The 13,352-nt window shown below is 42.4% G+C and overlaps 1 protein-coding gene across 1 annotated transcript in view; it reads left to right on the top strand.

Annotated features, from left to right (window-relative positions):
• The window catches only part of LOC105481308 (monoacylglycerol O-acyltransferase 1), a 41,507-nt gene extending 29,543 nt beyond the window's left edge, over positions 1–11,964 (top strand). Inside the window, exon 6 of the mRNA XM_011740814.2 lies at positions 11,754–11,964. Coding sequence (XP_011739116.2) covers positions 11,754–11,908 — 155 coding nt within the window. The 3' untranslated portion in view covers positions 11,909–11,964. The remainder of the gene's footprint in view (positions 1–11,753) is intronic.
• The last annotated feature ends 1,388 nt before the right edge of the window (positions 11,965–13,352 follow it).

Consider the following 13,352-nt stretch of genomic DNA (forward strand, 5'->3'; position numbering starts at 1 on the left):
GCCATGTGTCAATCAAATGCCACAGAGAATAAAACACAATATGAGGCTGAAACAGTGATGTCAATGACTGTGTTCATTTCTATTTTAAATCATGCACTTGACATGCAGTGTGGCTTCATTGCTGACTCCCCAATGTGAGTTCTCCCTGTCCTACCCTGGGAAGAATTCAGGCAGCATCTCAGAACGGCAAGTTATTTTGTGGTCCCTGTGCTCCCTCTCCTACTTTATTAACTTAAGTAAGCACTACCTTACGTCATAAGATAACCATCAACTCACTCAGTATTAGTTGGATTCATCCTAAATTATCACCTTAGCTACAATCCTCTCACAGGTGTTCAGAGAAGCCTGGATTCTCCATCCTTTAATAGTTTCCCACGGCCGGCCGTGGTGGCTCACGCCTATAATGCCAGAACTTTGGGAGGCCGAGGTGGGCGGATCATGGGGTCAGGAGATCGAGACCATCCTGGTTAACACAGTGAAACCCCGTCTCTACTAAAAAATATTTAAAAGTTAGCCGGGAGTGGTGGTGGGCACCTGTAGTCCCAGCTACTCAGGAGGCTGAGGCAGGAGAGTGGCGTGAACCCGGGAGGAGGAGCTTGCAGTGAGCCGAGATTGCACCACTGCACTCCAGCCTGGGCGACTGAGTGAGACTCCATCGCAAAAAATTAAATAAATAAATAAATAAAATGGTTTCCCACACACTTTTTACAACAGTATCCTCAGTGGGCACAACCAGAGTGTTTGTTCATTTCAGCTTTAGAGATTCTCACTATCACTGTGATTGTTTTGTCTGTTAATGTCCTAGTCATTAAATCCTCTGAAAAATGTGTTCTTACTAAATGCAAAGTGACATATTCAGGTCACAGTTACCCTCTCTACATATTTTTTTATGCCATATCTTGCTAAACCATTAGGTTTCTATGCATCCTCCATCTAAATCCTCTCTTCCCTGCTAAGGAACATTCTCAATGGGCATAATTTGTAAAGAAGCTCCTACTGTATACATTTTCCTTACACACTTTAGAAATAGTATGCAATTTATGTGTTTTCTGAATGCTATTATCACTATATCATAGTATAATAAAATGGTCACTGATACTGTATTCATTATATAATTGAGAAAAACTGATTTAAATGTCACATCCATCAGGATTACCAGGAAAGACAATTTAAATAAATTTAGACTTTCAGAAAAACATGTAAAGCATTGCAGTTCCTTGGAGGAACATTGCATTTTCTGTTTCCGTCTCACAGAGCCCCACGAGGACAGGGATTTCGGCTCATCTGTTCTCTGTGTGTTCCTAGTACCCACAGAGTAGAAGCTCAAGAAACACTTGTGCGTAAACAAATTAGGCTTTCATTAGGCCTGTTTCACTGTAATTGGTTTTTTTTTTTTTTTTTTTTTTTTTTTTTTTTTTTTTGACAGGAGTCTCGCTCTGTCACCCAGGCTGGAGTGCAGTGGCGCAATCTTGGCTCACTGCAACCTCTGCCTCCTGGGTTCAAGCGATTCTCCTGCCTCAGTCTCCCAAGTAGCTGGGACTACAGGCACCCACCACCAGGCCTGCCTAATTTTTGTATTTTTAGTAGAGACGAGGTTTCACTGTGTTGGCCAGGATGGTCTCGAACTCCTGACCTCAGGTGATCTGCCCACCTCGGCCTCCCGAAGTGCTGGGATTACAGGCGTGAGCCACCCACCCCGGCCCCATTTTCTCTTCATTATTAACAAATAACCTGGGGATAGTGGTACTTAGAGAAGTGTAAAATTATCCCGTCTCTCATCACATTTTACTTGATGGCTTTAATACCCATTGATAATTCGTGCCTAAATCAGTGCTTGCCGTCATGGTTGCAAACTGGCGAATTTCTAATTCCAGCATTCCTTCTATATTAATTAGTTGACATTTTGCCATAAAGAAGGGCTTTCCCTCTTCCCAATGTTAGATTCATCAAATTATAGACACGCAGACAGGCTCATCAACTATTTCTGCTTGTGGCACAGAAAGGGCCCCCATCCCATCTCTTCCAGCCACAAGGCTCTCATTGAGTCGTATTAACCCCTGAGCCCATCTTCTAATTATGGATGTGATATTTTATTTTTATTCTTTTGACAGCATTGGAAAAATACAAAAATACGAGTAAGAAGTGGGTTCCCTTGCCTCGGTAAGTGTCATAAAATTTTAAAAAGAAAGAGGCCGGGCATAGAGGCTCACACCTGTAACCCCAGCACTTTGGGAGGCCAAGGCAGGCAGATCACCTGAGGTTAGGAGTTCAAGACCAGGCTGACCAACATGGTGAAACCCCATCTCTGCTACAAATTACAGAAATTATCAGGGTGTGGTGGTGGGCACCTGTAATCCCAGCTAGTCAGGAGGAAGAGGCATGAGAATCTCTTGAAACTGGGAGGTGGAGGTTTCAGTGAGCAGAGATCGTGCCACTGCACTCCAGCCTGGGTGACAGAGTGAGACTCTGTCTCGAAAGAAAGAGAGAAAAAGAGAGAGAGAGAGAGAGAGAAAGAAGAAGAAGGAGAAGAAGAGGAAGAAGAAGGAGGAGGAGGAGGAGGGAGAAAGAAGGAATTAAAGAGAGAAGGAAAGGAGGAAGGAAGGAAGGAAAGACACAAAGAAAAAGAAAGAGAGAGAGAGAGAGAGGGAGGGAGAGAGGGAGGGAAGGAAGGAAGAAGAAAGAGAAAGAAAAAGAGAGAAAGAGAGAGAGAGAGGGAGAGAGGGAGGGAAGAAAGGAAGGAAGGAAGGAAAGAGAAAGAAGAGAGAGAGAGAGAAACAAAGAGAGAGAAAGGGTGGGTATGGGAGGGGAGGGGAAAGGAGGGGGTTCTTTCCATCCGTAGTCCTGCCCTGATGGCTTGTGGCTGACGCTCCAGCGCTAGCCACGTAGAGATTGATCTTGGCATTAAGAAGGCATTTATTACGCAGCAGCTGGATGTACAGAAGGAAGTGGTGTGGTTCTGAGGTCTGACTCTGTGTGACTTTGAATGTTTCATTTATCTTCTCTGAACCTCAGAGTTTACAACTGTGAAAGAAGAGACCGTTATAATTATTCTGTCTTCTCACAGGGATATTATGGGGATTAAATGTCATGATACATGGAAGGCAGTCTAGACTCCAGGTGCTAGGCAAATGCAGGTTGGTAAATGGAGTAAAGGCCTCCTGACCAGCTTGTTGAGAGCTTTAAAATGTGTTTCTATTTCCCTGTGTAAGTAACTTGCCAAAATGTTAATCTGAATCAAATCATGAGGAAATAATCAGACAAATCCAGACTGTGGAACGTTGTACAGAACAACTGGCCTGGACTCTTTAAAAATATCAGTGTCATAAGAGACAAGAGGGAGGGGGTCCTCAGAGACATACCACACAACAGCTGTTGTAGATTGATGGGAAAACAATTATGAATGATATTGAGATGATTGATAAAGTTTGAATATGGATTAAGTACAAAATAATATTGTGAAGAGGTTACATTTCTTGAGTATAATAATGGTGTTGTTATATAGGACATAGTTCTTGTTTTTAAGTAATACTGCAGAAGTATTTAGGGATGATGCACATGATTGAATCATTGATGTCCACAACTTATTTTCTTTTTTTTTTTTTTTTTTTTTTTTTGAGACGGAGTCTCGCTCTGTCACCCAGGCTGGAGTGCAGTGGCCGGATCTCAGCTCACTGCAAGCTCCGCCTCCCGGGTTCACGCCATTCTCCTGCCTCAGCCTCCCGCGTAGCTGGGACTATAGGCGCCTGCCACCTCGCCCGGCTAAGTTTTTGTATTTTTAGTAGAGACGGGGTTTCACTGTGTTACCCAGGATGGTCTCGATCTCCTGACCTCATGATCCGCCCGTCTCGGCCTCCCAAAGTGCTGGGATTACAGGCTTGAGCCACCGCGCCCGGCCAACTTATTTTCAAATGGCCCTACAAACATAGAAATAATAATGCATATGTATATACACACATATGTGTGCACATGTGCACAAAATGTTAGAAATTGCTGCGTCTAATGGGGGTAGGCAAGTGCTTATTGTATTCCTTCTGAAGGTTTGACTCTTTTTTTTTTTTTTTTTTTTTTTGAGACGGAGTCTCGCTCTGCCGCCCAGGCTGGAGTGCAGTGGCCGGATCTCAGCTCACTGCAGGCTCCGCCTCCCGGGTTCACGCAATTCTCCTGCCTCAGCCTCCCCAGTAGCTGGGACTACAGGCGCCCGCCACCTCGCCCGGCTAGTTTTTTGTATTTTTTAGTAGAGACGGGGTTTCACCGTGTCAGCCAGGATGGTCTCGATCTCCTGACCTCGTGATCCGCCCGCCTCGGCCTCCCAAAGTGCTGGGATTACAGGCTTGAGCCACCGCGCCCGGCCGGTTTGACTCTTTTTTTAAAAAAAAATATAGGTAAGGGAATGCATTTTATTTAAATAAAACTAGTTTGAAACCACATGAGGACAAAAGTAATCCATTGTGTTTCAAGTCATTTTTAGATTCTGATGGGAAAAAAGCAGACTGAACCCAGGAGGTAGAGGTTGCAGTCACTCCAGCCACTGCACTCCAGCCTGGCAACACAGCAAGACTTTGTCTCAAACAAAACAAAACAAAACAAAACTGACTAAGTAAGGGATTTCGTAAAATATTTAAAAAAAAAAAAAAAAAAAAAAAAAAAAGGTCTGGGCGCGGCGGCTCACACCTGTAATCCCAGCACTTTGGGAGGCTGAGATGGGTGGATCATGATGTCAGGAGATTGAGACCATCCAGGCTAACACAGTGAAACCCCGTCTCTACTGAAAATACAAAATATTAGCAGGACATGGTGGCAGGCACCTGTAGTCTCAGCTATTCAGGAGGCTGAGGCAGGAGAATGGCGTGAACCTGGGAGGCGGAGCTTGCAGTGAGCTGAGATTACGCCACTGCACTCCAGCCTGGGTGACAGAACACGACTCTGTCTCAAAAAAAAAAAAAAAAAAAAAAGAAAGAAAGAAAGGGGAACTTAATTTAAGTTTTCATTGTAAAATAAAAGGGATTAAAGGAAATAATAATGTTAAGGGCACTAACATGGTGTTGTAGGGGAAGCAAAATTTTACCTCTAGCCTCTTAGGGTCACTGGCTGGGCCTGAGAATGAAGTTGACACGAGCCAACAGGGGAAAAGCATACAGATTTTTGCAAGTATGTGGGAACCCCCAAAAGAAAATGAAGGCCCAGAGAAGTGGCAAGGGTTGAGTTTATATATGAGGTTGAACAAAGAAAGGCAATTATGGAAAAATGGCTAAAGTAAATGGAGAGACTAACGGAAGATAAGAGTTATTTTAATAAGGTCTGAACGGATTTCTCTTGGCCTGTCTCCACATCTCTGGTGATAAAGTTCCTTCATTCCTACTATAGGGAGGGCATCTTTTACAGAATTTTGTTTCCTGCTTTCAGGAAGAAAAGGGGAGGTTAGAGTGCCCTTCTTGTACCTGAGGGTTGTTTTTTTGTTTGTTTGCTTGCTTTTTTGTTTTTTGCTTGTTTGTTTTTAGTGCCGTTAGCTCAAAATAATCTCTGTGCCAAAGTGGCACATTTTAGGGTGGCATATTCTTCCACCTTTCAGTACCCGGGACAGCAGACAAGTGCTCAATCAACTTTCATGAGTGAGTGTGTCTGTGTGTGGACCTTTATACACACACTCACATGTACACATGCTGACATCGGGCATCTTTTGAGCCTCCACAAGCCACGGGTGAACGCTGATTTGCGTTCCGGCTTCATCTGACACCCAGGTTCCTGCTCCTTTAACCCTTGTCGGCCGCACAGCCACTGCCTGCTTTTTCTCTAGTGTACAGCTATGTAGCATCTTGGAGAGCGATTCCTGCGTGAAACTATTAGAACAATGAACTCTACAGAATCTTTACAGTTACAGAAAAATAAAACAAAGGTTTTTTTTGCTATGAAAAATCTATTGCTTGCCTCCGCAAGAAAAAATAATGCCCATTTTTAAACACTTCTCCAGCTGTGTATACCATAAGCCCACAAAACTCCCTCATGTTAGGTAAATACAGCATAGCACCGTAGAAATTGGAGCAAGATTGCTGTGTAAGGCAATACGTGCATAACTAATCTTGAATTGTTGGATGGAATTGGAAAATGGAGCAGTTGAGCACACCAGCTATAAAAAGCAGTGAAACATCAACAAAAGTTATGATTCCTGACTCTGTCACAAGTAGGCGTTTGCAACTTTTTTTCCAGGGCAAGGAATTCTATTTCTAAGAGCAGCCTGATGCAGCCGGGTTTCTTCCCCCTTTGTTTTGTAAAAAGGGAGTTTTGCAGAAGTTTGCAACTAACTCAGTCTTATGTTGAAAATGTTTTTTTCTTCTCCTTAGTACTAAAAAGATCTTTCTGTGGAGGGAGAAAATTCTGGTCTTCTAGGGCTCCAGCGACCCTTTTAAGACTATCCCAATTTGTAATAACGCAGTTACGGAACAATTCCAAGTAGATCTTTTTATTTGACCCTCACAACACTGGAGTTGGGTATGGCAGGGATGTTTTTAATCCTGGCTTCACAGATGAGGACCTCGAGTTCTCATGATAAGGAAGAGTAAAATGTGATGAAAGCTTATAATTCATCAGGTCTTTGATGTAGGTTGAGACCCCAAGTAATGGAGTGTTGGGCCTAAGGGATTAGGGGTAGGTTATGATATTGTTACAGGAGAGGGGTCCGGATTCATACCCCAAGAGAAGGCTCTTGGATCTCACGCAAGAAAGAATTCGGGGCAAGTCCATAAAGTGAAAGAAAGTTTATTAGGAAAGTAAAGGAATAAAAGAATGGCCACTCCGTAGACAGAGCATGCTTTTTTTTTTTTTTTTTTTTTTTTTTTTTTTTGGTTATTTCTTGATTATATGTGAAATGGAGGGTGGATTACTTATGCTTACCCTTTTTAGACCATAGAGGCATTTGTAAACTGTCATGGCTCTAATGGGAGTGTAACAGTGAGGATGACCAGAGGTCACTCGTCACCATCTTGGTTTTGGTGGGTTTTAGCCGGCTTCTTTACTGCAAACTGTTTTATCAGCAAGGTCTTTGTGACCTGTATCTTGTGCCAATCTCCTATCTCATCCTATGACTTAGGATGCCTTAACCATCTGGGAATGCGGCCCGGTAGGTCTCAGCCTTATTTTACCCAGCCCCTATTCAAGATGGAGTTTCGCTGGTTCCAGTGCCTCTGAAAATAGGGCTAGGATTTGAAGCAAGCTAGAGGACCTCAGAACCAAGGCCCTGACCAGGTGTTCTCTCCATATGTCCTCCCTTTTGCAGAAGGTGAAGTGACCGTCTTAGAGCCAAGAGGGTGCGTGAATACCTCAATGTCCTCATCCCTCTGTCTTTTGGCTGGAGCCCATTCCCTGAAGTTTTATATTTCTGACACTGCCATTCAGGTTTATGATGTTTTTCCATGGACTAGCTAATTAATTAGCCTTCTTGTGTCCATTGTTCTCATTTGTAAAACAGGGACAATAATGGCTGTCTTGCTAGGTTTTCCTGGGGATTTGACATAACAACATCTAGTAGACCCTTGATAAATAATAGCTTTATTTCCAATATAGGCACAAGTTAGTTTCAGGGCAGCTATATTGGAACCGAACTCTCAATAGCAAGTTGTTTTCCATTGCTAATGGACTGGTAGCTTTCAACCTCATTTCCCTGAGATGGGCTTTTTTGAGTTATTTAGTAAAGGTATGATTATGATCTGTGTTCTGTTACTTCTGGCTTCATCCCTAAATTGCAATTGAGAAAGATTTCTTACTCTTTAATCTGGTTTGGTATTAGTTTAAGAAGCAGGGGCAGGAATACTGGGTTTAAGTTGTATTAATCTCTTGGGCTTTTTTGAGTGTAGTTTAGGAACTTTCAGCTCCTCACTTTTCCTATCACTAAATAAGGCAAAGACAAGAGACTGTGTCTATCTCACAGTTTAAAGGGATAAGTCTTATGATCATAAATTCACTCTCTAGGGTAAATTCACTCTAGGTGCGGTGGCTCACGCCTGTAATCCCAGCACTTAGGGAGGCCGAGGCAGATGGATAACCCAAGGTCAGGAGTTTGAGACCAGCCTGACTAACATGCAAAACCTGTCTCTACTAAAACACAGAAATTAGCCTGGCATGGTGGTGTGTGCCTGTAATTCCAACTACTTGAGAGGCTGAGGCAGGAGAATCGCTTGAACCCGGGGGCTGGAGGTTGCAGTGAGTTGAGATCATGCCACTTCACTCCAGCCTGGGAGAAGGAGCAAAACTCTGTCTCAAAAAAAAAAAAAAAAATTCATTCTATACGAGCATGCTTGAGCCCTCCAGAAGAACCATCTGAAATGTAGTAAAACAAAGAGAAAAGAACAGGATTGAAATTAGCTGTAGGATAGCTCAGAGGAAAGAAGACTCACTAATTCAGAATGCACGAGTCCTCACTAAAGTAAGTGGAGAACAACACACTTCATCTTCTTAGATCACTATGCCTTTTTATTGGTCTCTTACCCCCAGCCTGAATAGTTACACTGACCTCTCTCGCTGAAATAATTTCACTAAGAAAACAGAAGCTATTTTGATAAAGCCACAGATTTGCTAGTAGATTTGCATGTAGATTTCTCAATATCTTCCTCAAACAACAGTAAAGCTCAGTGCTGGAAGAAAGCTTCAAGATCTTGGAGTTCTACTCTTTTGTCCTATGCATGTGAAAATTAAGGCCAGAGGCTGGCTGTGGTGGCTCACGCCGACCTAGCACTTTGAGAAGCTGAGGCTGGTAGATCTCTTGAAGCCAGAAGTTTGAAGCCAGCAAGGCCAACATAGTGAACCCTGTCTCTACTAAAAATAAAAGAAAAGTTGTCTGGGCATGGTGGCACATACCTGTAATCTCAGCTACTTGGGACACTGAGGCATGAGAATTGCTTGAATCCAGGAGGTGGAGACTGCAGTGAGCCTAGACTGCACCATTACAGTCCAGCATGGTTGACAGAGTGAGACTCCATGGAAGAAAGAAAAAGAAGAAAGAAAGGAGGAAAGAATGAAAGAAAGAAAGAAAGAAAGAAAGAAAGAAAGAAAGAAAGAGAGAGAGAGAGAGAAAGACAGACAGAAAGAAATAAAGAAAGAGAGAAAGAGAGAGAGAAAGAAAGACAGAAAGAAAGAAAGAAAGAAAGAAAGGAAGGAAGGAGAGAGAAGGAAGGAAAGAAAGAAAGAAGAAATAGAGAGAGAAAGAAAGAAGAAAGAAAGAAAAGAAAGACAGAAAGAAAAGAAAGAAAAGAGAAAGAAAGAAAGAAAAAAAGAAAGAGAAAGAAAGGGGAGGGAGGGGAGGGAAGGGAGGGAAGGGAAGGAAAGAAAGAGAAAGAAAGAAAGAAAAAAAGAAAGAAAGAGAAAGAAAGGGGAGGGAAGGGAGGGAAGGGAAAGGAGGGAAGGAAGGGAAGGAAGGGAAAGGGAAAGGGAAAGGGAAAGGGAAAGGGAAAGGGAAAGGAAATTAAGGCCAGATAGAAAGTCACTTGCTCAGGGTACTTGCTGGTGAGCTGGGACTAGACCCAGCCCAGCCTGGTGCTTTTTGTGCAACCAGTTCCACGTCATCACTACATTAGCCTCTGCTAGTCCATATTTCCAACCACAATTGACAGTGAGATGGTTGTTTCCAGTTCTTTGTGTTGAGTTAAATGGGACTTATATCTACTATGTATAAATGTGACATCCAAGCTATCAAAGAAAACCACATGAGCTTTTCAAGGCTACATCTGGTTAAATTCTTAACAATTTGAGAATATTAATGTTGCAGTAATGATGTGTGTGTGTGTGTGTGTGTGTGTCTCCTTCTCTGTGCCCCCTCAGCTCCCATACTGATGTCATTTATCACATTCTTCCTTCTCTGTGACTTAACATTTGTTCATATTTTGCTTAGCTAACCACCTACTCTTACTGACATGAATCAGAACCTCGTATGCGACATGGGGTGACTCAGGATAGGACAAAGGTCGCTCTACTGTGGGTCCCGTTCATTACCTAGAGCCCACCTGACCTCATGCCTAAGCTAATGAAGTCAGAGACAGCAGTTTGCTGCCTCATTGAACTTCCTGTACATTTTCTGTTTTTGTTTGTTTGTTTGTTTGTTTTTTGAGACGGAGTCTTGCTCTGTCCCCCAGGCTGAAGTGCAATGGCGCAATCTGGTCTCACTGCAACCTCTGCCTCCCAGCTTCTAGAGGTTCTCCTGCCTCAGTCTCCCGAATAGCTGGGATTACAGGTGCCCGCCACCACGTCCGGCTAATTTTTGTATTTTTAGTAGAGATGGGGTTTCGCTATGTTGATCAGGCTCGGGTCGAACTCCTGACCTCAGGTGATCCACCCGCCTCAGCCTCCCAAGTGTTGGGATTACAGGCGTGAGTCACTGCGCCCATCATTTCAACCCTTGGCATCAATAGCAGCATCCGACCAGCAGGTGGCGCAGTGAACGCAAGAGCCAAAGCCTTGGGAATTTGTATTTTCTAAAAATCAGAGACAAGTGAGATGTTACATAAACACCTTTTAAAATATGTACAGAGGTTGCCAGATTTGTTTTTAATTAGTGTATTTGGAAAAACTCAAATGCATTCTCATTTGTAGAAAATTTATATAATACAGTTAGAGTGAAATTTCCCCATCCCTACTTCCTTACCAAAAAGGAACTTTTATGTTTCTCTCTCTTTCCAGACTTTTCCATGCACTAAAAATGTATAACACTTCTGGGAATATAAACATTTTTTTCAAAAATGGATCATACTGTATTATTTTACAAATTATTTTTCCACTTAATACATCTTAGATATCTGTGTGTATTTGCCTGTGTATGCATACACATATTTATATTATTTCATTGTTTAAAAATTTCTGCCTAGGATTCTATTAATGACTATTACATGGTTTATTTAACAGTTTTTCTATTGAGACATTAGTTGTTTTTCAGTTATCCACTATTAGAAACAATGGAATCCACGTCATTTATGTGTATTTCTCTAATATAGATACTTAGCTTGAAGATATGTATTTTTTAGTTGTTCAGAAAGACACTCAAAAGAGGCAGACTAGGCCGGGCCAGTGGCTTACGCTTGTAATTCCAGCTTGAGGTCAGGAGTTCAAGATCAGCCTGGCCAACATGGTAAAACCTCGTCTTTACTGAAAATACAAAAAAAAAAAAAAAAAAAAAATTAGCTGGGCATGGTGGTGGGAGCCTGTAATCCCGGCTACTCAGTGGGAGGTTAAGGCAAGAGAATGGCTTGAACTCAGGAGGCGGAGGTTGCAGTGAGTCAAGACTATGCCACTACACTCCAGCCTGGGTGACAGAGTAAGACTCTCTCAAAAAAAAAGAAAAGAAAAAAGAAAAAAAAAGAAGAAAAGAGTCAGACTAGAGGACTGCCACGTGACGTGAGGATTCACAGTCAGTAATAATCAGGGCACTGTGGTCTGGCTGTCAACTGTCCCAGAGGGAGGAAGCTGGTGACGTGGACACACAGCTATGTCCACTCACCTCCCAGCTGCAGTCAGCACAGTAGCTCATTTGACTCAAAGTCAAAACCACCAGGGTCCCGACAATCCAGTGTCTGCTGAGGAGGAAAGTTCTTTATTTGTTATCAGATGGAGTGGTGTGACCACTGCAGGCAGCCAGTGAAATGAAACAAGGATTGGAGTGAGCAGGCTGGACGGATTCTGATTGGCATTTGTGTTCACAGCTGTGCATTAGGGGAGGCGGTCTGTGGTGGAGTGGTTTTAGTTCCTCACGTATGATGTATTCCCTGTTTTTGCAGTTGGCCGCCCGATCCCTGTTCATCAGATTCTGCACCCGACCGAGGAGCAGATTGAGGAGTTACATCAGACCTATATGGAGGAACTTACGAAATTATTTGAGGAGCACAAAGGAAAGTATGGCATTCCAGAGCATGAGACTCTCGTTTTAAAATGACTTGACTGTAAATAAATAAATAAATAAAAATAAATGACTTGACTGTAATAAGGACAAGAGACCATCTCATTGTGATAAACTTTTAAAGAAGTTTATTAAATAAACTTTTAATAAACTTTTAAAGAAGTTTATTATTTTTCTTTTGCCTGTGATATCAAATTTGCAACAGAAAAATATTATTTATGGTGATGAATGTTGATGTGTCTGTGGTAAATAAAAACACAGTAGATGACTGTAGGGTAAGGTTGGAGATGACTATAAGACATCTAATAATTTTGCTTGCTTATGAAGGCGAAATCATTTTACAGGTTATGAACAGATTTAGAATTATTCATGTGCTCTGAAAAACAAAAGAAAGCTTCAAAAAATAATTACACCCGGCCCGGCACAGTGGCTCACGCCTGTAATCTCAGCATTTTGGGAGGCTGAGGCAGGTAGATCACTTGAGATCAGGAGTTTGAGACCAACCTGGCCAACGTGGTAAAACCCCATCTCTACTAAAAATACAAAAATTAGCCGGGTGTTGTGGTGGGCACCTGTAATTCCAGCTAACAGGGAGGCTGAGGCAGGAGAATCGCTTGAATGTGGGAGGCGGAGGTTGCAGTGAGCTGAGATCGTGCCACTGCACTCCAGCCTGGGAGACAGAGTGAGACTCTGTCTCAAAAAAAAAATAAAATAAAATAAATAATAATAATAATAATAATAATTAGACCCTTTTACTAAACATCACAATAACTTAAGGTGGTGTTTTCACAAAGTGTGACAACTGTCGTTCAGCACAGCCAGCCCATTTGGGAGACAGTATGTAAAGTCGTTTACCATATACAGCTAGAGGAAATATTTTTTTCTGCTTGAACAGGACATTTGTTAGTGAATAAAGATACTTTTAATGCTTAGACAGTTTGAGCCTTTGGTCATGTCAACAACGTATTTTTATACAATAGTGCAGGATTTTTATGCCATTTTCAAAATGGGATGACTCTGTCTTACGAAAACTCATGCGGGCAGGAGCATGGCTCCTCATTTCTATTCATGCTTAGAATCATGCTCCTTTGCTGTAGAGAAGGAAATCTATTTGGAAAATATGCTTCGGCACATGATTCAGGACTAGAAATTCTGGAAATTCCAAAAAGTTTTCATACTAATAGAAATGGTTTTAATTTTATTCCTGAATGGCCTTTTCATTATAAAATAATCTCTAAAAGAAAGTGCTGGCCAGGCGCGGTGGCTCACGCCTGTAATCCCAGCACTTTGGGAGGCCGAGGTGGGTGGATCACCTGAGGTCAGGAGTTCGAAATCAGCCTGACCAACATGATGAAACCCCGTCTCTACTTAAAATACAAAAATTAACCGGGTGTGGTGGCAGGTGCCTGTAGTCCCAGCTACTCAGGAGGCCGAGACAGGAGAATTGCTTAAACCTGGGAGGCGGAGGTTGCAGTGAGCG

Source organism: Macaca nemestrina, chromosome 11 (assembly GCF_043159975.1).
Source record: "Macaca nemestrina isolate mMacNem1 chromosome 11, mMacNem.hap1, whole genome shotgun sequence".
In the NCBI taxonomy this organism is placed as follows: Eukaryota; Metazoa; Chordata; class Mammalia; order Primates; family Cercopithecidae; genus Macaca; species Macaca nemestrina.